Source organism: Macrobrachium nipponense, chromosome 18 (genome assembly GCF_015104395.2).
Source record: "Macrobrachium nipponense isolate FS-2020 chromosome 18, ASM1510439v2, whole genome shotgun sequence".
NCBI classification, from domain to species: domain Eukaryota; kingdom Metazoa; phylum Arthropoda; class Malacostraca; order Decapoda; family Palaemonidae; genus Macrobrachium; species Macrobrachium nipponense.
Window position 1 is genome coordinate 23,788,680 of NC_087211.1, and position 26,943 is coordinate 23,815,622.

Genomic DNA, 26,943 nt, shown 5'->3' on the forward strand with positions numbered 1-26,943 from the left:
GTAAGAACAGCAATGCTGTATGGTACGGAAACAGCAAGCATGAGAAAAGCAGAGCAGAAGAAGATGGATGTGGCAGAAATGAGAATGCTTAGGTGGATGTCTGGGGTAACAAGAGTGGATAGGATCAGAAATGACTACATAAGGGGGTCAACTAAGGTGGTGGAAGTATCAAAGAAAGTGCAGGAGGGGAGGCTGAGATGGTATGGACACCTGTTGAGGAGAGATGAGGACCACGCTGGGAGACATACTATGGGGGTGGAGGTGCAAGGAAGAAGAAAAAGAGGGAGACCAAGAAAGAGATGGAAGGACTTTGTGAGAGGAGACTTACATAAGAAGGGAATTGATGAGGCAGAAGCACAAGATAGAAATAGATGGAAACGGCTCATCCGAAACGGCGACCCCATATAAAAATGGGAACAAGCTGGGAAGAAGAAGAAGATATTTGTATATATATATATATACATATATATATATATATATATATATAATATATATATATATATATATATATATATATATCAGAATACATGATACACAAATACAAATGTCACCACATATATAATATATATATATATATATATATATATATTTATATATATATATATATATATATATATATATATATATATATATATATATATATATATATATATATATATGTATGTATATATATATATATATATATATATATATATATATATATATATATATATATATATATATATATATATATATATATTTTATATATATATATATGTATATATATATGTATATATGTATAACTGAATCACAAAAGTTAGGAACATGATAAATCCATAAATAAAGATATATGCCACGAAGGAAAATAAACGACGGAGTATCCGCGAGACCTTTCGTCGTTTAGACGTCCTTTACTAAGCAGATGAACTGACATACCTGAGGAAAAAGACAATACAGAAGATTCATATAACTGACAGATAGGGATTATAAAGAGATTAGTACCTAGAATCTGACACACCTGGAAGATGAGTAACCTTCCCAAACAAGCATAAACAATGGGTGCAATTAAAAGTATAAGACAATCATCTCAGATACAAGGACAAGACAATTAAAGGATTATAGGTGATAGTTATTCAAAACTTTGGTAAACAAAACCATATTCACAATACATATTCACAATACATGTTAGACATATATTACAACGAAGATAACTCTAAGGCAACTAATTTTTATTTTAAGTCTGTAATTATATCTTTGAGGTTATTCTTAAACATGTTTAAGAATGACCTCAAAGATATTGTCTTTTTCCTCATGTATGTCAGTTCATCTGCTTAGTAAAGGACATTTAAACGTCGAAAGGTCTCACGGATTCTCCGTCGTTTGTTTTCCTTCATGGCATATATCTATATATATATATATATTATATATATATATATATATATATATATTATATGAATATATATATATATATATATATATATATATACATATATATATATATTATTATATATATATATATGTGTGTGTGTGTATGTGTCTCGACTAAAACTAGTGGAAATAACTAAGTCCGAATTCGTTAATCCCTGTAAGAAATCCTTAGGTTATGTAGGATATCATTGCATATTTTGGATAAATATTATTTTCATTGGGAGCATATTTTTCGTACAAGCAACGCCAACGAAATATACACGCTACATATGTTTCATTTTATGTAACGTATGTTAATTTTACTTGTCATTCCCCGTTTGTGTGCAAATCAAGAAGACGCAAAAGTGTCAGTGTAGTTAGCCATTGTAAGTGAAGGATTTTGTACTTGTATGGATTAGGATCCCCACTACAACTCGAAGAGGTATCATGTTGCCGCCGAGAGCAACCTTGACGCTTAGAAAACTATTTAGAAGTCAATTTCTAACTCTTCAGTGACAGGACTAATGTGTCTTTTAAAAAGGTTTATTCAGTATCGTTAATTATTTGTATACCTAACAGTGCTTGCTATGAATTTCTTATTTATTTTCTGATTTATTCGTTGTTGGTGAGGAAATTGCCACTAAGGAGCGGCGAGCAAAACTGAGCCTCTGGGTACTTCCTTTAATATAATATCAATCATATTGTATTGATAATTTGCACGGTCTTGTCATTTCCTTATTGAATTAATATCGCAGCAAAGTGAACACCGACTTTTTGTGTAACATCACATTTCTCTGAAATCAGTTCACTGGGAAAAGCCAATGAATTCATTGACGTTGAGGGAGTAATTATTTTACGGGGTTCATTTTTCATAGAAGCATTGCTGCCGCTTAATTCCTATATGCTATCATCAGTCGAGCGTCATTGCAACGCATTGTTTTAAGCTTTATTTTGTTGTTCGTGCTATTTTCATAGAGATGACTCCCTGCTTGCAGATTTGGTTTTTGTGGTCAGTGATTATTTCATAACCACGGAGAGACTGTTGGTGTAATGAGGAATTATTTATTTATCTTTTTATTCATTAAGAAAATACTTGTTTTGCAACTTGCATGTAATTAATATTACTCTGAAAAGCTGTTAAGTAGAGAAGTATCATGGACACTCGCTTGATAGATTTCCTTCCAAGTGAGGTGAGGGATATGTATGATGATTGGGAAATAATTATCCCCTGACGTCTTTGTTCGCCGTCTCATGAACCGTTGTGTTTTTCACTTTGAAAGAATTCGCTTTGCCGTGGAGATCAGGAATGGCCTTTCAATACACTCCCTCAGTCAAGTCGTGATTGCATTTGCAATTAAGTTATTATTGCTTTTGCTCACTTAATTCCTAATTTTGATTTTGGTCATTGTGTTTGGTGTTCTGTTTTGTCTTACAAAAATTGTGCGACTCCTTTGTCTCCTTGATTGTTGTGTTTAGACAGTCTGTTATTAGTGACTGTTATTCATGAGAGTATCAAAGTCACACACAGTAAAAACTAAAGTAAAGGAAGATAACACCAGAAAGTGGGTTGTTGAATATACTTAAAATGTTTATGGCCACTAAGAAAATGACACCACGGTGCGCAAACAATATCTTTGCCTTGACTTTCATCATTGTACATATATATATATATATATATATATATATATATATATATATATATATATATATATATATATATATATATATATATATATATATATATATATATATATATATATATACACACGGGGTAACGAGGGAAGCAAAGTACATTTTATAGTTTTATTACGCCGACATTTCATAGCACTTTCTGGTGGCATTTTCAAAGCTATTTTACTCGTAACAATTCAAGCACTATATTGATTAAGAAGTAAAAGTATTATATTGACATCCCTGGTTAAAGAAATACCTGTATTGTTAGATATGATAATACTACTAAACATAGTAAAATGGAAGAGATTTTATAATAATATTGAAATCTGTGGTTAAAGGGATAAAATTTAAAGCAACGTATACAAAATAGAAAACAATAGTAAAAGAAGAAACAGCGACAGTCACAATATAATAAATTGATAAAGCTGAAAGACGTAACACGTGAAAACACTTGACAAAATCAGACGTTGGAGGTGACCAATAAAAGAAAGGCGAGGCTTAATAAAAAAAAAAAAAAAAAAAAAAAGTAGACCGCAATTTTGTGTCGCTGTTCTTATTGCATAATGCAAATGTCCACCAAGGCATCTAAGTTTATGTTTATGCAGTTACTTGACTTCTTTCAGATCATACTCATTTCACGGAATCCATGTTTCTTTTCTTCATTAGTTCTTTTAATTGCGCGTCAATAACATGTATCTCCCAATTATCTAGAGAAGTATACTATAATCGTCTCTGGTGTCAAACATTAATTTATACCTTCACAATCTTTGTTTACCATCTTACTAAGTAGGCACAAATATTTCCCTTTTGTGTCAAGGAATGAGAATTTGCGTTCTTCTATATATGCTTGGACACTTACCCATCAACGCAAAATGCACAAACTCAGAGGTTTTATATATTTAGCTATTTTTGATGATTAGTGAAAAGATGATTATAAAAAAATCATGCTTAATTTCACAGATCAACAACAAATGAAAACAAGAAGAAAGGATGTCTGTGGACACTGCTCTGAAGTAAAGTCAATGAAAAATGAAAAACTAAATCCTTGTTTACCTTTAAAAATTGAAATTCCGAATAGACTGAATCCAAAACACTATGCGTAATGAAATAGTTACGGAATAAAATTCTTTAGATAAGTTATGAAAATCAGCACTTTCAAAAATACAATCCTAATCCTTTTCAGTTTATTGGCTGACAGACCGTATTTTGATATAATAGCACCGACTGCATTGTAATTAGGGTTGGTAACACTTCTCTATGCCTCTTGTCAGACCACATAACTTGCAGTAAGTCAGTGCGTCAGAATTTTTTTTCTTTTAGATTATTTGGCCCTTCCAAGGTTCAGTTCAGTGATGTTTTTCATATAGTTATCGTCGCACCATAATATCGACCTCCGTTCCCATTTCCTTGTCGTTTTTCTTCTTGGCACTAATATGGGTTTAGGATTGTATTACGCAACTTAAACTGTTCTAATTTTTTTTTACGATAGCGGTCAACGCAACTTTATGCGCACGAACACACTTAACAATATAACCGATATACACCTATATCTGTGAGTAAGATACACGATCAAGATTAATTGTTCTTATAGAGGTATGCCACTGATTGTCTTTAAGCACAAACACGAGTTGATGATTATTCTCCAATAATGGAGGGGCATACAGTTTAAAATGGTTTAGGTTTATTATTCCAGGTAAAGGAGATATTAGTCAGCATCTTCATTGACCAAAGCGACTTTTGTCAACGAAGTTAGTGCAGTTATCTACTGTAAATTGATATACTGGTACAAAAATCAGCAGTCGCTCGTTCGATGATGTAGATTACGTTGCAGTTTTGCTAGTGATGAGATTTGACTCATGGTGGTGTTGATTACCAATCAGAACATTGCTGCAAATGCCGTTTCTGTTTCAGCATCAGCATCTCAGTCGGCTATATGTCCAGTGCTTCCATTTGCCTTTGTCCTCGGTTGATCTTGAAAGATGCTATTTCGTTTATGTTTGACTCCTTCATGGGACACAAAATTCGGTCTTCAGCCGTTACCCTGAAGAGCGCTCTATCACCCCTACCTATACGTGCAAAGTGCAGCGACCAAATCCAATTGTGTTCTGCCTCATGGTCGCAACAGTATCGTACTTGTATTGTTTGTTTGTTTGCGGTTTTTACGTTACATGGAACCAGCGGTTATTCAGCATTGGGACCAACGGCTTTACGTGACTTCCGAACCACGTCGAGAGTGAACTTCTATCACCAGAAATACACATCTCTCGTATCGTACTTGTAGAAAATGTATTTTAAAAAAGTAGGAAGGTATTTCACAAGGAACATTTACAAACCTTCAAGAAAGCAGTAGGTACCTTTCGCCCCCATCATGAATTTCTACCCTCCAGTGCTTGAACGCTGTGTAATTGACTGTTCATAGGTATTTGAAGATAACAAATGATGTTCTTTCAATTGTTCCCCGAAACGAATGAGGGATTTCGACAGAAATTTACCGATGCATCGAAATGATCCGCCCCTTTCGTCATATTCGTACACTAATGAGACAAATCTCCTGTGGCTTCATCTGAACCAAGATTCACGACAAAGATATAGTAGACCTCGTGATCGTGGATTTTCGTGATATTCGTGTTTCTGGCGAAACACCAGCACCGAAAACATGACCATCCAAGGAGACGAAATACGTGGCCATCCGTGTTCCATCCACCTTCGCCAGTTAATTAAGCCAAAGGCAACGTTTCTATACACCAGGTGACGCCCTATGGTACTTCAAGGGTGATTAACAACAGAGCACAGAGCTTAGATCGAAGATTTCACTTTGTATTTCTTATTTTTCAGTGATATGCACGCATTTTTTCCGTTAGTTTAGGGAACGCACTGGTTATCATCTCGACCTGTTTTCTGAGTTTTGCTATTAATTTGGGAAGCAGATTGTTTCCCGCTCAGCCCCCTCGTTATACTCTCAATTTTAAGTAAGTTCATTACTAAATCTACAGGGAAACTTCTGTTATCCCTCTGAAAACGACCATTAAAAACCCAAATTTATGGAGAACAGTGACAGCCACATATCGTAACCTGTAGTAAAATATCCATTAATGAACATACTGATACGTGAAATTCCCCCCCGTCATTATCCAAATACGAAAAACTGAATTGAATGACCGAGTGATGTATAGAAAAACGACTTTTAACAATTTCCTTCAAAAGATGGGAGGAGATAAATGTTAGAAATACAACCACGAAATGCGCCATCTTCCGCCACGTGCGCATGAACTATCACTTGGGTGATTCATTCAAAGCAAATTGCTTCTGGCATGAGGTGCGAGGCTGGGAGCTCTGTCGGATGTGGACTTTGGGAACACACTCGAGAAATGATTCAGCGAACCTGGGTTTATGTCTTAATTTAGCTGTGTGGTGGCGAATGGCAATGAGAATTGACAGCTGTGAAGGGCGAAGGGGCTTTATGACGCTTTGCTCTCGGGATCGTCTTTTTTTTTACTTTTTTCTTTTTTTTTTGGGGGGGGGGGTGGGGTGGCGGTTGGCGGCTGTTAAAATGAGTATTCTCGAAATCATTTTAAGCGTATATATGATTTGTCAACAAAGCTGTGCCGTTCAAAATTCTACAAGTCGCAAAAAAAATCTTGTACGCAAAAATAAGGTCTTTCCTTTTAATTAAGAATGTTCGAATGTTCTAAAAAATATATTGTTGTTTACAAATGCGATGGATAAGAAGCGTGAAGACGTCATTAGACTCATGGGTTATCAGTGCCCTCTAAATCATTTTAAGTTCTTCAAAGGCCCCTTGTTTATGGAAAGCCACTTCTATAAGATCACGTGACAAACTCAACAGTATTGATTGTCAAGACCTGCAGAATTAATCTTTGTAAAAATACAATAATTTATATCTTGAGATTTCCTAAAGTTTTTATTGATTATCTTCATTTGTCTGTTTGAATGAGCATTCGGCGATGTGTCTCATTTTTCATTTATCTGAATTTTGTAGGGTCATTTTGGCCTGCTTCATCAAGCACTCCTTTCTTGAGTGAAAACTAGAATAAGTGCCCAAGTTCTGATGAAATGCATCATCGCGCCACGAATTCTTTACGTATTGTGAACGCTGAACTCGAGAGAGGCCCGTGATGTACCATTGTAGAAATAAACTTCGTACAATATTTAACACTCATAATGTGACTCACTCCGTTGTGTATTTAAGTAAAATGGAGGATGTCATGTCAGCTTGAATCCGTGGCATTTATTTTGAAGGCACGGTGTTAGAGTCAACGCAGATTGGGTGAGTTTTGAAGATCTGTATGTTTATATTCTTTATAGGTCTTGATGCGGTGCACGACATTTCATATCTTTTAATCTAATCTCGAAGAGGCGGACAAGTTTTGTAGTGAAATTGTGTAAGAGTCAAGGAATGTTTCCTTTAAGAAGTGTTAATTGCCTAACAAATCCTTTATTCCACGAGTGCATGCACTCCTTGTTTTTAAACCAGTGAAAATTCATCCGTAGATTACTTAACTTATATTTTCATTTAGACATGAATTAAAATATGTACCAGCTTAAGTGTGGATTAATGTCTCCAATGGCTGAGTGCAAAGCGTGATGAGTTACGAATATAAGCTGCAGTTTAATGTGTTCCTCGGCACTGGGGATAAATCTACGAGTAAATACTTGAGTCCTGTTATCCCTCATCCCTCTGACGAAAGGGCATTTACACGGGCAGTTCTTCTCCGTCAAAGACACCATTCAGATGGGGAGGCGGCCGTGAAAATTTTATATTTATTAAACATAATTCATCTTTTTTTACATATTAGGCGATTAGTTGGCGAATAGAACTGACAAATAAAAAAAACAATAGATTCTGAAATATCAGCTGAACTGATGGTAAGCATCGCCAGGTGTTATGATAAGTCAGGAGATCCGACAATATGCGCATTCGACATTTCAGGCACTACCTTAACATTGTATATGTTGGTTTGCTGTTATTATTAAATTACCATTATTGTTATTATTATTGTCACAAACATTTTACTTACGTCCTACTCGCTGTAGTTAATAGATCCACGATATATATATATATATATATATATATATATATATATATATATATATATATATATATATCGTGGATCTATTAACCACATGGCAGTAGATTTCAAAGTGTATGTGGCACATAAACATACATGCATACATTTATGTATGTATACATATATGTGTTTACGTATGTATACAAAACCACACTTGTGTTTCTCAAGGTAATTAAAGTATAACGCACTCGAGCTTTCATATATTATTATATATATATATATATATATATATATATATATAGATATATAGGAGAGAGAGAGAGAGAGGAGAGAGAGATAGAGAGAGAGGAGAGAGAGAGAGAGAGAGAGAGAGAGAGTACATAAGGAAAATTCCTGAAAAGTTCAGTACCTGTGCTTTCATGTTTATTTACACATTGTGTATATATATGAATTGGGGAAAGTCATGTTGAAAACAGAATTAAAATTGGACCATTGGTTGGGTAAAGGTGGGGGATGTGTGTGGGAAAGGCTGTGAAATGTAAAAATAACCAAAAACAACAGATATTAGTGTCCAATTTATTGTTTTCAAGGTCGCTGAAATGAATAGTGCCACTCCCGATGCCCTTCAATTCTAAGTTCAACCCTGAAAGACGGGGTGGGAAGAGGGTGACATGTAAAAATAACCTTAAACCACAGATATTAGCATCTAACCATAGTTTTGAGGTTGCTGAAACGAAAGTGACACTCCAGATGCCCTTGGAGTCTAAGTTCAGCCCACGATAGGAAGGGAGGGTGAGAAGGAGTAAAAAATAAAATGTAAAAAATGACAGATGTTAGTGTCTAATCGATAGTTTTGAGGTCACTGGGATGATAGAGACACTCCCGATGCCCATCAAGTCCAAGGTCACCCCAATAAGGAATGGGAAGTGAGAAGTGGTGAAATATAAAATGTCAAAAATGCTGGACAATGTAACTGAAACATCGATCTTAATATGGAAGGGAGAGAGTGAGAAAGAGTAAGAGGGATAAGAGAGAGAGAGAGAGAGAGAGAGAGAGAGTTTATCGGTTGTCATTCAGAGTTTTCCCGGGCAGTGCCGGGTTGGTCAGCTAGTATATTGTGTGTGTATATATATATGTGTGCATGTGTTTATACTGTGGATCTTTTAATCATTTCTAGAAATGTGCCAGAATAATATTTGCTTTTAAGAAATTGCATGTAAAATTGGTCAGCCATATTTTGGGACCGCGTTACGTTAGATATTATTATTATTATTTTTATTGTTATAACATTCATAGAGATTATTATCATTAAAACGCACTGGAAGCCTTACTGTTATTAATCACAGTTGTCATGATTATCGTTGTTATTTTGAAATGACATAAAATGCCTTCCTCATGATAACTGTTATTACATCCAATTTACGCAATTTCTGTTTCATTATGTTAAACATATTAAGCGCCGTTATCGCCATTTCTGCTGCGAAATGTATTACTGACAAGACTAAAATCCCTCTGAATCCTTTTCCTGCAAAGTTCACGGGAAAAATATGTCCAGTTGTGCTCGACAAACTATGAAGTAGGCGACGTCTGTCCTTTGTAGAATATATATATATATATATATATATATATATATATATATATATATATATACGTATGTATATAGTATATGTGTATTTAAAATTTACTTCTAACAAGAAGAAATTATGTAGCAGCGTCGCGACACAATTACTGCTATATTCCTGAATCATGGATGAACCTATTTCCAGAAATTTCAGCAACACAAGCCATTCTGTGTATGGCCACAGAAGTCTCATCAGCATGCCATCTACACCCAACCCCGTCTACTCACTGAAGTGCGTATACACGCACACGTAAGCACATTGGGCCTTTAGAGGAATCATATCATCTCATATCATATAGTCATATCATATCATATCATATATATATATATAGATATATATATATATCTATATATATATAGTATATAGTATATATTTATATATTATATATATATTATATATACATATTATATATATATGTATATAAACATATATATATATATATATATTATATATATATATATCTATATATATAGTTTATGAATTAAAGAAAAATAATAAATATTTCTAACACTGTGTGTGCACTGTTGGCATTAAACAGAAATAATCTGATAGAATTTTTGAAGTTCTGCATACCCTTGGAGATTCTGTTTTCTGGTTTCTACAAGAGTAGTGATTTGCGATTTGTGCTGCAATATTCTGGCAACTTGGATATTATTATTAATATTATATTATTTTGTTTAAATCATTGTTTGCTGATATTAGAATAGGCTTCAAGACGGTATGTGTAGTATCATCATTTTGGAACCAACCTCAACTTCGTGCAATTTGAATTTGCAACTCTTGCAAATAGTGAAAATAAATGTCTAGCTGGAATGCAGTGAAGCGAGCGAGAAAGACAAGAGCGGAGTTCGCATTAATACTGATTACTTGACTTGAGAACCTTTATGAATATCTGGATAATTCCTTCTGTCGCAACAGTTATTCATAGTTGTAAGACATGTAAGTTATAATATGGTTATGTCGGTGGAAATGATATTCAATTACATTAATATATTCCTCCTCGTCAGACACCTTAGTATTCTCACATCATTTTTATGTCAACGACAGAGCATTTACTGGTAGTCTTTATATTAAGAAAATTGTTACTCCGCTCACGCAGTAGCATTTGGTATTTATTTATGGTCACCCATCCATGTACGGAGCAGTCTAACCACTGGCCATTTCGAGCCTTACTGTACTTACGGTTTTGGATTAGGGTTGTATTAATGTTAGAATAGTATCCGATGTTCTGAAGTTATACTCTGCCACGTTCTGGAGTAAACATTATGTTCATTTAAAAGTATTTCCTTGAATAATTCCTGGTTTTAGGACGATCTTTTATGAGATGACCGTAATTAAGTTGAAGGGCCACGATCCTTTGGCATACTTTAATTGGCTTCGTCATATTTGTGTGAGAAGTCATCTATTCTTATGATCCCAGTCCCCTTCTGTAGAAACCCGTTCGTGAGGTGTCCGGCCTTTTCTGCTTGTCATTGTAGTAAAATGATAATAATATAATAGAAAACACGTAGTAACTGATGCTTGTGCGCTGGTACAGTGTTAGTGTCGTGGTGTGTCACTCGGACGTCGCGGGTTTTGCCTCTTCCCAAGGACAATGAAAAAATAATCACCTCCTCTGTATCATGATCAGTCACTGCCGCGGTGGGGGTCTGTGGCGGGAGGTTGAAACCAACATATATTTTGGAAGCTTGAATTTCAAATCAATGTCCCCTGTGGCTTTGTTCCATATGAATAGGTTTCATATACTGAATAAAAATAGAATAAATTTCTAGTATAATTATAAGAAACTCAGAAAGCTGTTATAGAAATCTGACCCGCGTGCGCTAGAATGCAACTCTAGGTCTCTTAACTGAGACAGAAAACGAATTCAATCGATGTTTTTCCTTAAGTGGTGCGTATTCTCCCTTCCTTTGGTATGTGTGTGTGTGTGTGTGTGTAAGTCCAGTGACCAGTTTGAGCTTTGGGCCTTTTGCTCTCCCCATCATGGTCCCTCTGAATTATTTCAGTTTCACATCTTAATAGTTAACTAAGAATTTCGAGACAAAAATCCAGATACGAATTCAATTATTAGCATAATAATAATAATAATATAATAATAATAATAATAAAATAATAATAATAATAATCATAATAATAAAATAAATAATAAAATAATAATAATAATAAAATATATGGGGCAGAGGAAAATACCATCAGCTTCCTCAAAAATACAATGCGCAACTGGAATACAATACTTACAAGCTCTGGAATAAGACTAGCAGAGGTTAATATCAGGAGAGGGATCTTCCAGGGCGACTCACTGTCCCCACTACTCTTCGTAGTAGCCATGATTCCCATGACAAAAGTACTACAGAAGATGGATGCCGGGTACCAACTCAAGAAAAGAGGCAACAAAATCAACCATCTGATGTTCATGGACGACATCAAGCTGTATGGTAAGAGCATCAAGGAAATAGATACCCTAATCCAGACTGTAAGGATTGTATCTGGGGACATCAGGATGGAGTTTGGAATAGAAAAATGCGCCTTAGTCAACATACAAAAAGGCAAAGTAACGAGAACTGAAGGGATAAAGCTACCAGATGGGAGCAACATCAAACACATAGATGAGACAGGATACAAATACCTGGGAATAATGGAAGGAGGAGATATAAAACACCAAGAGATGAAGGACACGATCAGGAAAGAATATATGCAGAGGCTCAAGGCGATACTCAAGTCAAAACTCAACGGCGGAAATATGATAAAAGCCATAAACACATGGGCAGTGCCAGTAATCAGATACAGCGCAGGAATAGTGGAATGGACGAAGGCAGAACTCCGCAGCATAGATCAGAAAACCAGGAAACAAATGACAATACACAAAGCACTACACCCAAGAGCAAATACGGACAGACTATACATAACACGAAAGGAAGGAGGGAGAGGACTACTAAGTATAGAGGACTGCGTCAACATCGAAAACAGAGCACTGGGGCAATATCTGAAAACCAGTGAAGACGAGTGGCTAAAGAGTGCATGGGAAGAAGGACTAATAAAAGCAGACGAAGACCCAGAAATATACAGAGACAGGAGAAAGACAGAAAGAACAGAGGACTGGCACAACAAACCAATGCACAGACAATACATGAGACAGACTAAAGAACTAGCCAGCGATGACAATTGGCAATGGCTACAGAGGGGAGAGCTAAAGAAGGAAACTGAAGGAATGATAACAGCGGCACAAGATCAGGCCCTAAGAACCAGATATGTTCAAAGTACGATAGACGGAAATAACATCTCTCCCATATGTAGGAAGTGCAATACGAAAAGTGAAACAATAAATCACATAGCAAGTGAATGCCCGGCACTTGCACAGAACCAGTACAAAAAGAGGCATGATTCAGTAGCAAAAGCCCTCCACTGGAGCCTGTGCAAGAAACATCAGCTACCTTGCAGTAATAAGTGGTACGAGCACCAACCTGAAGGAGTGATAGAAAACGATCAGGCAAAGATCCTCTGGGACTATGGTATCAGAACGGATAGGGTGATACGTGCAAACAGACCAGACGTGACGTTGATTGACAAGGTCAAGAAGAAAGTATCACTCATTGATGTCGCAATACCATGGGACACCAGAGTTGAAGAGAAAGAGAGGAAAAATTGGATAAGTATCAAGATCTGAAAATAGAAATAAGAAGGATATGGGATATGCCAGTGGAAATCGTACCCATAATCATAGGAGCACTAGGCACGATCCCAAGATCCCTGAAAAGGAATCGAGAAAAACTAGAGGCTGAAGTAGCTCCAGGACTCATGCAGAAGAGTGTGATCTAGAAACGGCACACATAGTAAGAAGAGTGATGGACTCCTAAGGAGGCAGGATGCAACCCGGAACCCCACACTATAAATACCACCCAGTCGAATTGGAGGACTGTGATAGAGCAAAAAAAAAAAAAAAAAAAAAAAAAAAATAATAATAATAATAATAATAATAATAATAATAATACAAAAACAGTCTCCGAACAAAGAGTTAATCGATCACCTAATCCTTTGTTGAAAAGAGGGAAAAATAGTTCTTAAGAATGCAGGTAGAAAAGGACTGTTTCACGAGAGGAAGGCGACTCTTTAGACGAAAGAGGGAGTTAAGTGGCCGCTTCGTATTAGAGAGGTGAAGAAACTTCAAGCGTCCAAATATGGGGTTTCCAAAATAAAGGGGAAAAAAAGTTTTTTTTTTCGGGTAAGTGAAGAGTGTCTTATTCAGATAAAGGGAAGTAAAATACTGATGATAAATGCCAAATGGCTCTTGGAAACGAATCGGAGTTTGAGTTTTTTTATAAAGCGAGTTTTTAGCTGCTTGCGATGCGCTTTTTTCAATCGGAAGTTGTTTTCAAGGGGCTGACTCTATATAGACTTCGTTTTCATCAAACATGAAAAGGCGCAGAAATGATCTTTGGTAAAAAATGAATGGAAATTAACGATAACTTCGAATCAGGGAAGGCTCTCAAAGTTAGATATGAGTTGCGGAATACAATTAAAGTTTTTTTTTTTTAAAGCGTCAGAAAACACTGACACCAAGTCATTGAAGTGAAGTAGCGAAGGACACAGAAAATTGTTTAAGCAACGCAGTATCTTAAAGAAACTAATTCATCACTTCTCTTTGTCAGGCATAACGGTGGTTTCGTGAAATTCATTTTGAATATATTACGTAGCGCTCGAAGTCATGGCGCGATTTTTGTTGAATATCGAAAACAGAAGTTTCAAATGGTATCTGTCAAGTGAAGGAAAACGCTAGAAATATTTAAGAAATAAAGCTTTAGCCTGTAAGAACTCGTTTCTTGAGTAACAGGAGACAACAAAGCAAGTCGTTTTCGCACTGAAGGAATAACTATTAAATCTTGTTTTTCTAGCGAGAGGAAGACAAATCTCCTTTTGCCGTGGACGAAAGCGTGAACATATCCTTGTCAAGGAACAAAAGATGCATGAAGTTACCGCTCAGTAATACAAGGTGCATGGAGCGCTCTCCTTTTGAATATCAGAAGAAACACGAAACGGGACTTCAAGTCATGGGAGTTACGTGAAATTTTATGTGCAAAGTATACAAGAAGGCGGCTGGAATTTTATGTTTAATTGGCGATAGGAATAGGACAGAAGGTGGGTCTAAATTGTCAACGGAGTTTTACTCTGCTACTGACTGCGGTATATATGAGCGATACTTGATGGTTGACGGAACCTCATCATACTTAGCGGTTATTGATTCTTGCATTTATCTGACTATGAGTTTGATATATTTGTGAATCCCTCTCCACTTTTAGATTAAGTGTCAGTGCTTTTATCGCTCCTGTGAAATGGAGTAAAGTACTATATATACACCGCTCTACTGTCTCCCTGTGTTCTGTATGCATAATTGCATGCAATATATACAAGTTATATCTAGATATAATATGGCAGTGAAAATAAAATCCTCGCTGAAGATAGGAGGACTTCAGACATTTCAGAATATTTTTATAAGGGGAACGCGTTGCAGCGGAAGAAGGTGAAAATTAAGATTAGTATTGATACCTTGTCAATTAAGAATGTGATCTGAAATATACTCTCGTGAAGCTCTACCTAAAATACTCTCGTAAAGCTCCGCTTAAAATACTCTCGTGAAGCTCTACCTAAAATACTCTCGTGGAGCTCTGCCTGAGATGATCTCGTGAAGCTCTACCTAAAATACTCTCGTCAAGCTCTAACCTTGTAGTTCCAACCTTTTTGAGTTTGTGGCCCTGAGAATTTTGAATTTTCCCGCGACATCCTAGGGGCCATTCGTTATTAGTGGAAAAAAGTGCTTGCATAGAATTCGCATTGTTTTTCAACAGCACTTTAATTCTTTGTTCAAACCAAAAAAAAGTTTTTTTTTCTGGTGTAGAATCATAACAAAAGCTTCTATTGATACCCGGAAAATAAATGACGTATATAAAAATTATTACCTTTGCCCCAAAAATTTACATCGTTAAGAAAAAAAAATCAAATGGGCGTTTTACTGTGTTTATTCAGTGGATCCTCTCTGTGGCAGCTTTGCATTATCGGAGTCTGTGGTTGTCGACAGAAGCCACAAACGAGGCTTACAATTTTGTAAAGCTACTTACAGTCACATTGTACACATTGTCAGAGACCAAAATTCAGATTAATGCAAATAACATCTGTAAAAACAGTTTAAAAAAATGAAAAAGGAAGTGAAAAGAATATATAATCGAGCTGCAGATTAGAACTGAAACCGACAAGGCAGCAGGATGCTAGTTCTGTGAGCCTCTTCATTGACCAAATTGGGAAGAGTTAAGTCTAACCTATTGAAGATTATTCATCGGCAAGGTTTTCCTCTTCAGAGCATTTCTCAGTAGCGACTAAGAGTCGATGAAATGTCCAACACTGAGAGGTGTGAAAAACCTCGTTAGCGTCTGCAATCGAGTCTAATAACGTTTTGATTATCTTTTGTGCTTATGGCAGTGCGACCGAGAACCAAAGAATGGAACGAAAGAAATTGTCTAGAATTAATGAAGCGAGTTACCAGATAGCGAATCATTGAACTACCTAATTATCATTGAATTATAAATCAATGAAAGGAGAGTCCACCCATCTCATAGCGGGATCTTGATCCCCTCTAACCGGTTTTGAGGAAGTTTTGCCGCCAACCGAGGGGAAGTGCGTACGCACACTCCGCCCACCGATTGCTTGGCCACTCCTACCACTTTGCGGTAGCGCTCACATAACAGAAGTTATACTTCATCAATCAATATTTTTTCGGTGATGGTAGCTATTTTTTCTTTGAAATAAGTCAGTGTCTTTCTGTATTCATTAGAAATGACCACTGAAATTTCAGAAGTGAGTTGTGTTAATTGAAAGTGGATATAAAATATACCAATAGAAAAGTTCATAGTTGGCACTTGTGCAAATTGCTGGGAGCTGAATCCCCGCCCACCATTTTGTATCAGTGATGGAGACGACCCCTGATTGGTGGAAGATGGGTTGAGTGCCAATCCTGACCGACAAGTGATCCAATTCATGTGTTTTTGGCTTAAATACACTCACATTAGTTAACTTATACCACTATTGTCACGGGTTCCGGCCTGGCTGAACGCTGGGACGCCTGAGAAGAAGCGAGCGTGACTTCGAAGTTGCTGTCGGTGGAAGAACTGCTTCCTCTGTACATTATACAATTAGAAACATTTAGCCGTCGGGTTTAATCATTGTTATTGAAGTGGATGACAAAGTTCAGTAAAGAAAAGGAGGTCCTTTAGATTTTGTGGTTCTCGACTGATGGTCACTGGAAGTGTTCTTCGAAGGAGAAGCATTATTTTCTCGAAAGTGTTGGAGCATGTTCTGAAGTTGACACTTGTTGAATATGTTTTGGCTTTTCTTTCATTAATTAGGCTCAGTTAAACTTCAGTCGATTCTTCGATACTACTGTCAGAGGGGTCCCGGGAACTTCCGAAGTCCTCCCACCATGGAAAAATTGACAGAGTTCGTTTCCAAGTCCTTTGATCCGACCAAGAGCGCTCTCAGCGTTCAGTACCTGGCCCAGTCAGCGGCGAGGCCCGACCCGATGCGTTCAGAAACTCCCGGCGGAGGAACCGAATCCGACTCCTCAGGTCCTCACGACCTGAGAATAGCGATGTCCCATCCGGCCTTGCCCCTCGGCTTACCTTTGGATCTGCCCAGGTACCCGGCTGTCCCCATAACGACGGCCGGCCTGCCGTACCCTCTGCCCCTGCTGATGGCCCATCGCGCCCCTGCCCAGCTGCCGCCTTTGACTTTCCATCAGCATCCATCGTCGCCCAGGTCACCTTCACCTTCGTCCCCGAGACGTTTCGAAACTATCAGCCCGAAGAGACGCCGAAGGTTATCGACCGACGACGACCGCCAAACCCCGAGCCTCCAAGGGGACGAGGAGGACGAAGAAGTCGACGTCGAAGCTTCCGATATGCAGGAGGAGGCTGCCAACTTGACGCTGACGAAGGCCAGGAGCTCGACTGCGACGCCCGACGGTAACGAAGGGAACCTCGCCAGCACCGTCGCCGACCGCGACGACTCGCCTCTGCCGATCAAATCGGAGCCGTCGGACGGTCTGCCCAACGGCGACACCTCCGTCAGCAGTTCGCAGGACCTGATCAACAATAACAGCAGCAGCAGCAGCAGCCTGGGGAACAAAGACCGGGAAACGAGCCTCAGAAATAATGCGTCTCCTTCGTCCTCCTCACACGGGAGTCCTCCCCCCCTCCACAAGTGAGTGCCGCCCTCCTGGGTAGTGTTTCTCATCCTATCATGGGATCCTTATCTCCTGCCGTAGGATGCAATGCTGCCAGGCTGATGGCTGCGAGGAAATCCCCCACAGATGAGGATGAGCGTCTGACCAGTACACCAGGTAAGGGGAAAGTAACTACGTATAACGACGCCCAACTGGTGTTGATAAAGTCATTCATTTTTAATCAATCTACAGTTATTTATTTTTTATTTATTCAATTTACTATGCACTGCAATTTTGCGGATTTTCATTCCCTTCTGTTCTTTATTAACGACGAACAAATTCATTTTTAGCATGTTTTAAAATTTAATGTACATTCCCAATATGTCGTTTACAACATAGTTTTGTTTTTCTATAGTTGTAAGAACTGTTAATGACTTTTGCGCGTATGCCCTGAAGTTTCTTTGTAACTTGTAATTCATACAACTCCGGAGGAAAGATATCGAAGAATGGAAATGTACAATATCTGTACAGCAACATCAACAAATACTGTACATTATTTCATTTTAATATATTTCGTATCATTGGCCATATATATATATATATATATATATATATATATATATATATATATATATATATATATATATATATATATATATATATATATATATACACGTATATTACGATTTCAGTATTTGCAAATCTCCTTTTGATTTTTCTAGGGAATTATTACAATCATATTAAATGATCGTACATGCAGTGAAAATATATATTTGCATAAACATGACAAGTTATGAATGTACATGCTCTCTCATATTTGTGTGGTTGTTGTTTTAGATGGTAATTACCTTAACATTAAACCGTAACACACAATGCAAAATGGTTTATTATTATTATTATTATTATTGTTGTTGTTGTTGTTCTTGTTCTTGTTGCAAAATGCCTGGTCAGAAGAATATATTCACTTAGATTTACAAGTATTAGAAGTCTGTACATCTAAAATGAATGAAAATTGTGAGTATTTTTGTTGGTTATATTCATGATAAAGTTCTGTCATGATTTACAGCTGTAGTATATGACTTCAGAGTGAAAAGCAACCATGTGACATCTTCGCTGAAAACTAGTTTATTTTTCCGTTTATTTATATCATATAACTTTGGTTTGGTTTTCCTTTTTGTGCCTGTTAATAATCTCTTTTTATACATTTTTTTTTTCGCTATCGTTATATTTCTTTAGAGAATTAATCTTCTAAAAAAATAAGGTATTTTGCAGGGGAGGAAATAAGTAGCGTTGAGTATATATTCAGAAATACGACTTCCCTGAAAATATCGAAGAGCCACGGAGTTCAAAAATCAGTGTTTGCTGTTTCCCAGGAAATATGATTCATGTAAACATTTATATTTATTGATATTGGTCGAGAACGTTTTCAATTATTTCCGCGAGAACAAGGCTAGACCAAGGTGAGGGCTAACGGGAACAAACTTTACAGCGCACAACGTTCTTCAGTGTTATAAGACATGTGCCGTAAATATATCAGTGGAAGTAAATGTTTTTAAGAAAAAGTGACATCCAAAAACACGTTGAAGAAATTTACTTCACCTGCCACATTTTAAATGTTAAACCGGTTTTTATTATTAGTTATTAGTTTATTATTTTATTATTTATTCTTAATTATTTATTAGGATTATTTTATTATTGATTATTATTATTATTTATTATTATTATTAGTTATTATTTATTATTATTAATTTTTGAAGATTATTGCTGCATTAATTTTATAGAGGTTATTATCTATTTTTATAATTTTGGTTATCTCATTGTTGGTTAAACTGGTGAGCAACGCACCCAATGTTAGCATGTAAAAACGGTAACTAGAAGCGGCGAACGCTTCTAGTGACTGATTTCGACACGTCAGCCTTCGGTGCTTTGCTCACCAATTTAAGCAATAATGTGAAAACCGCAATTAGAAAAATAGAGAACCTCTATCAAATTAATGCAGCCGATGCAGCAATAATCTTCAATAAAAAAAATTTTATAAGAGGGTTGAATTCAGCTTATTATTATTATTATTATTATTATTATTATTATTATTATTATTATTATTATTATTATTATTATTATTAGAGAAACAAATCCACCTTTATGTATATGTATATGTATATTTAAAGAAATATGTACAGAATTATTTATTTATTTGTACTGTTACTACTATTATTATTATTGGTATTTTCCATTTATTTTTGTTTTTTTATATACTGATAAATGTTTACTTAACTTCTGATATTACTATGTATTTTATTATATACCAACGGGGATGTTATTGTGAATGGTGGCGTTAGTGAAAAAACCATTTCGGTGTTAACAATGGCTGAGCTGAATTTTTTCCCCGTGTTTTGAAAAATGTTAGAATTTCGTATTGTATTTTGTACATTTCAGCGACCATGTTGATATTGGAACGACCACAGACAGCGTCTTCTTCTTCGCAAAAGGGAAATGGAATTTGGGCGTCATGACAGTCACATGAAATTTATATTATTATTATTATTATTATTATTATTATTATTATTACAGATACAGTTCATTATGATTGAGGACACCTTTTTAATGTATTCATCGAAATAATAGTAATTTTTATTGTCATTAAAATAAAATTATTAATATATTTGTTTTTATTATTGTTTAATAAAAGATTTAACGTAAACACTGACGAAAGTCTTTGCTTTTATATTTTTACACATTACAATTTACTTTATAGTTCTGGATTTTTATTACAAAAACTGTTTTTCGCTAGATTGTGAATTTCTTAGCATTATTATTATTATTATTATTAGGTATGAGCAACCATATAACCTTTGGAGTAAGGACCTTCTCTACCCGACCCCTAACAACAATTAGTGACCCTCCGGAATGCCCAGATGGGTCATTTGTATGGGATCGATGGGTTCCGTAGTGCTCCCTTTTATTCCATCTATTATCTGATGTTGACGTTTGTTTAGTAAAATCGTAGACAATTGCATCAATATTTTGTGTGTTATATATATAAGATATATATATACTATATATATAATATATATATCTATATATATATAGAATCTATACATATAAATATATATATATATATATATATATATATAATATATATATAGTATTATATATATCTACACAGTGGGGGGTGTGTGTAAAAAATCTACTACATTATATGTGTGTAATGTTCGTGTGTGTATATATATATATACATATAAATATATGTATATATATATATATATATATATATATATATATATATATATATATATAGACACCTATACATATATATTCTGACTCACCGCGGGACCGAACACTGTTAATTCCTGTTGTAAGTCAAAAATTTATTTCAGTGAAACACGTTCTCGTGTGTTTATTTCCATATATGTATTATATATATATATATATATATATATATATATATATATATATATATATATATATATGTGTGTGTGTGTGTATACTATGTATATATGTACATATCTGTATATGTGTACATACATACATACGCATCACGCGGCCTATTCAAAGTCGCGTTTTCAAGTTTAAAAAAATACTGGGAACATTAGTATGACACATTAAAAATACAAAATACTTTGTAGTATCCCGATATTAGAGATCTTTTGGGAGTAAAATCCTTAAACCTAAACACTACTATATTCACATACGGAAACACCGATATAAAAGGATCATGTTGAAATCATAATATATCCCACTTGTAAGAAAGAAATGTAGAGATTAACCTATATATATATATATATATATATGAGATATATATATATATATATATATATATGTATTATATATATTATAATATATATATATCTATATATATATATATATAAGAGAGACTATATATATAGATATATATATATACAAGAACGAAGTGAGGAAAACCAGTTACCTGAGTTTGGCGGTAAACAGTTGCAGTATTGAGGAAGCCTTGAATATTTAACGACGGAACGGTCTTTGTAATGCTTATGGATTCTAGGATGCTTTGGTCGTTGTGTTGCACTAAAGGGCCTACGATAGCAAACTCTTTAGGGTTAAATCTAAGTCTCGCACATTTTGGACTGAATTGTTACATTTCCTTATTCAGTATTAGATAACCTGCTTCCAGTTCTGTGAGTATATATGCATATATACATATATATATATATATATATATATATATATATATATACATATGATATATATATGTATTATGTATACATATATGTATATGTATATCGAGCTACAATGTCCTTTAATATATAATTTGCTCTACCTCGGAATTAATATATTTTCATAATGTTTTATGCAAAAACATTTTCGTCCAATTAAAAGTGAATTATGATAAGAGGTATTTGTAAAATTAGAATTTAAAACTCATGATTTATGACGTGCAATGTACAAATATTTTAGAAGCATTTCTAGTATATATTGGTTGATTCCTTAAGAATAAGAGACTTTGCTTTAGCCCGGGCTCTTACCCCGAAGGGTGAGTGACGTCTTGAAGGAATAAGGAACCTGGTATGAACTCCTTACCCTCTTTCAACATGAAAGGCCACTGATAGTTTAAGTCAGTCCGCCCACAAGCAAACATACACTTGTATATGTTTATGTATGTGTGTATATATAAAATATATATTAATACATATATATATATATTAATATATATAAAATATATATATAATATATATATATACATACATATATATAATATACACACAATATATATATATATATATATATTATATATATATATATATATATATATATATATATATATATAGATTATATGTCGGTAAACAGCACGTTCCTTTTAAAAACATCATAAAATCCATGGTTTATTCATTAGAAACGTTCCGCACGTAATCTCAGTGCATGAGTCTGTAAAATTAAAATATTTTAATTGAAAATATTACATGACAAAAAATTATTAAAAACATCAGATAACTACTTATATAAAAAAAATCTTAGTAACTTTACTAAAAAATTAAAAAAAACAAGTCACAAGAATCGTGCATTTAGTAAAAGATAGACCCAGTGCTTAACAACCTGTTAGAGTGGAGGAGGAGGAGGAAGAACGATTGACCAAGATTGTAAACCTACCCAAGAATTCAGTTAAGCTAGATATAGAGGAGCAGCAGACCCGTTGGAGTTTAAAGACGGAACCAGTCTTTCAATGTATAAAGACTCAAGGGTGGTGGGGTAGTTACTGTGGCTTGTACCACCAATGATAGAAAACTGTTTCTTATTGACTACAGTTTCGCATACAGACGCGTGATTCGTAAAATTAGAGAATTCAGTTTTACTTATTCTCTGTCCCGGTCTGAAGTTATATCCCATGTAACTGCAATATCTTATATGTTAAAAATGAGTTATATATTAGGACTGACGTTGCCATTCCCTACCATTGGGAGGCTACGTAACAACCTGAAGCTTTCAGTAGATGACCACATTATGCGTTCGTATATAAAATCCAGCACCTGTTATTGTTGATCGAATCCATAACATAGGCATTATATTTAAGTGTTTATATATATAAATATATATATATATATATATATATATATATATATATACATTACTGTATATTTATATTATTTATATATATAATATAATATTATATGTGTTTATGTATGTATGTTACTTTCTTCACGAATATAAGCGTTACTTTTTGTATTAGAGAATGCTACGCCATAAATACCGGTTAATATCGAATCTCTCCTGTTAACAAGACAGATTCAATTTGATTTCGACTTTGCTGTAGAAATTCCGGTTGAAGTTTTGCCTTTGGAATCTTTGGTTATTAATCGGACTGGTTCACTAGTATTTTTATATGTCATCACAGGAATATGTACATCAGTCACAACATTTTTATATTTTTCTTTATAAGCGAAAGTATAAGTTGACTGTCTACTTCAGAGCATGATACGAAAGGCTTCGGTTCAAGTTCCCTTTAGGTGAGAGATTTCCAAGGTAAAGTGAATCCGACATTAAGGATTATTTGGGGCGGTAACTCGTTCTGATATCCCGGATGCAAGTTCGGATCTCGAGCGAGCATGGGAATACTCTCATTTTCTCTCTCTCTCTCTCTCTCTCTCTCTCTTTATTTAGATCTAGGCTTAGTAGCGACAAGCGTTTCCAAAACATCGAGTTGGGGAGAAGGACTTGTGGCTATTAAAAAATACACACACTCACATCACATATATTACATATTTGTGCATATATATACTATGTGTGTGTGTAATGCAAAATGTTTCTTTGTCTAGCACTAAATGATAACAAGACATAAATGAAAGAGACGCAAGAAATACCCAAGGACGGCGAGAGTTCTCGTTAAGAAGCGCGGTGAAGCTCAACGAAAATCCAATTTCGCGAAGATCTGTACGATTTATCGATCGTTAAATAGCTTTCAGGCACAGCTAACGGCGATGGATCGCTCATTAGCCGCTGGAGTAAAGACTCCTAAAACCGAGGTTCAAGACTGATCGTGATTGGCTGTCGAGAGATCGGCTGGCGACGTCTGTTTATAAAATTCGACGGTCGTCACCTGTCGGGCTTCAGTGAAAGGTGGTCATGTCAAGACCTTAGTCTTTGCAGAGCTTCTTAAGACCCCCAAAGTGACTGTAGATGACAAACGTAGAATCCCAAGAACTAACTGACGGGAGTTCCAAGGAAAATATGTGAATAAAAAAAACAAATAAATAAGTGAATAAAAATTAAAACCTCTCGTATCAGGTATCTATATGCTTAGGTGTTACCATACCCAAAGCAGTGGAAAATCGTGAATTCGCACAATGCCGTACCTAAAGTTTTTTGCTATTGCTTAGTTTGTTTGTTTTTTTCTTTTTTTTATGATACAGCCAGTAAGAACTCGATCCTCTCCGTTCGTTTTAAAATGACTGAACTTATGTTTAATCAGTATGAAATATATGAATTTATACATGTTATAGTAAGGTCTGTTTGTCTTAAATTACCTTTTTGTAGTAAGACCCATTCAGTTTTCACAACTGACGGCAGCCGAGCTTTGTTCTTGGAAGATTTGTCTTTCTCCGTAGCCGCTCTCCTGCGACACGCATTTTCAAAGCGCTTTGTATTGCACTCGATTTCAATATCGACCGCAAACATTTACAATTAACATTAATTCATAATTAACATTAATCGTTTTTATCGAAATTCTATAAGAAAGGCCCGTACAAAATGAAAAAGGTTGGATATCGGATGACCGCGTCCATTACGTGGTCAACACCTATTTTGATACTTTTGAACCTTTCACTTAATGGTCATTACATGGAACTGGCTGTTTGTTATATGTATAGGTAACATTGCGAATATAATAGTACTACCAAAATGTGCACGAGACCCCCTAAAGAAACATATCAATCAGTGGAGGATTTAAGGGGGCCACCTGGTCACGTGACCCTCCCCCCCAAATGGATATACATATCAGAGCATTGTTTTCTTTCAATAAATCATTAATAGTAGCAAAAATTTCCTAAGTTAATGACTATTTCAACAACAACTACTACGACGACTGTGTGTACATATATGTGAACATACATTTAAATCTGCCATTGATATCGCTGAAAGCATATACACATGCAAGATGCGGCAGCTTTTGGAAAGGGAACCTCTGAATAGGAGTCTTTTAGAAATAATCTAAAGGCATATACATTATAAAAGCAGTTGCGACACGGAATGACAAGTTATCAATAGAACTTGTAACGTGTGATATATGGGACTGGCCGGATGGACGAAACGCGTGTTGAAATGAGCGTCCCCCAAAAAACAAATTAAGGTTCTGGTGATAAGGATGAATACAACAAGAATATGTTCTTGTTTGTAACAGTAACAATCACATAAGTATCTGACAAGTAATATTGGTGGTTGGTTTAGATGAAGCCGTCCTTCTACGAGCACGGGCCCTTGCCTCAAGGCTAACCGTAATTGAGGCAGTAAAAGACAGGATATATAAGAGACCTAATGTGCCCTTATGGACTGCCAACAAGCAACGCTAGTCCGCTGGTATAGTGGTTAGTGTCACGTCATTCCACTCGGATATTGCGCGGGTTCGCGCCTCCCCCCAGGGCAATGAAAAACCACTGAAACTGTAGGGTAGAGAAAACCTCATCGTACAGCGGACGTTTGCTGCGCTGTTGCTAATCCTCCGATGACCACCGAGACTGCGGACTGAATTTATCGTTGGGCTTTTTTTGGACGCTCAGATTTGTGGCTCAGTATCTGCAACATTTATAAGTTTGTAGTTTATTTTATTAGTGTGAGTACACTTGCTTATGCCATTCATGATATAAAGAGAAATTAAATGATGAGACTTCCAAATTACATTACACACACACACACACACACACACACACACACACACATATATATATATATATATATATATATATATATAATATATATATATATATATATATATATATATATATATAATCATATCTGCGTATGTGTGGAGTAGGAATATGATCTCGCAATCCCAGCCCCAAAAACGCCGAAATTGCCACCCTGGAGTCCGTCATTTATAGTACAAGAATAACTGAACAACGATTCTAATGATTTATTCGTTGCCATGTACCCTCTTAAAACTGCTTTAAAGAATAAATGATCAAAAGAGTCTACTTTAACCTTCACTTATTGTCTCACATAGTGTCAATAAATGCCCCCACACCTAAGTATAAGTAGAGAAAGGTAACGCCCAACTGCCTTAAAAAAAAAGCGAAGCGTCTTGATAATTGAAGAGGTCTATTTCCAGCTGATATATATCAGTATGACCGGATGATGTCGTTCTGCCTTGTAATAGCGACCGCTATTTCGACTTTCCAGTTTTAGAGGAAGAGTTTTCGAAATTTTCTGCCTACCTTTTGTGGACCCCCAGTTCATAATTGTTAACTGGGTATAGTTGTTCTCACTTCGCGTTGGCAACTTTAACACTTCGGAGTTGTGCCATTTCATTTACTATGATAATGTGGTTAGTAACGGTATGTGTTCATTG

The 26,943-nt window shown here is 35.5% G+C and overlaps 1 protein-coding gene across 2 annotated transcripts in view; it reads left to right on the plus strand.

Annotated features, from left to right (window-relative positions):
* The first annotated feature begins 17,138 nt into the window (after positions 1–17,138).
* LOC135196924 (short stature homeobox protein 2-like) overlaps positions 17,139–26,943 on the plus strand; it is a 162,515-nt gene continuing 152,710 nt past the window's right edge. Inside the window, exon 1 of one of the 2 annotated variants that reach the window (XM_064223761.1) lies at positions 17,139–18,095. In XM_064223761.1, the coding sequence (XP_064079831.1) occupies positions 17,996–18,095 (100 nt within the window). In that variant the 5' untranslated portion in view covers positions 17,139–17,995. The remainder of the gene's footprint in view (positions 18,096–26,943) is intronic. The other variant, XM_064223762.1, reaches the window with a different exon arrangement.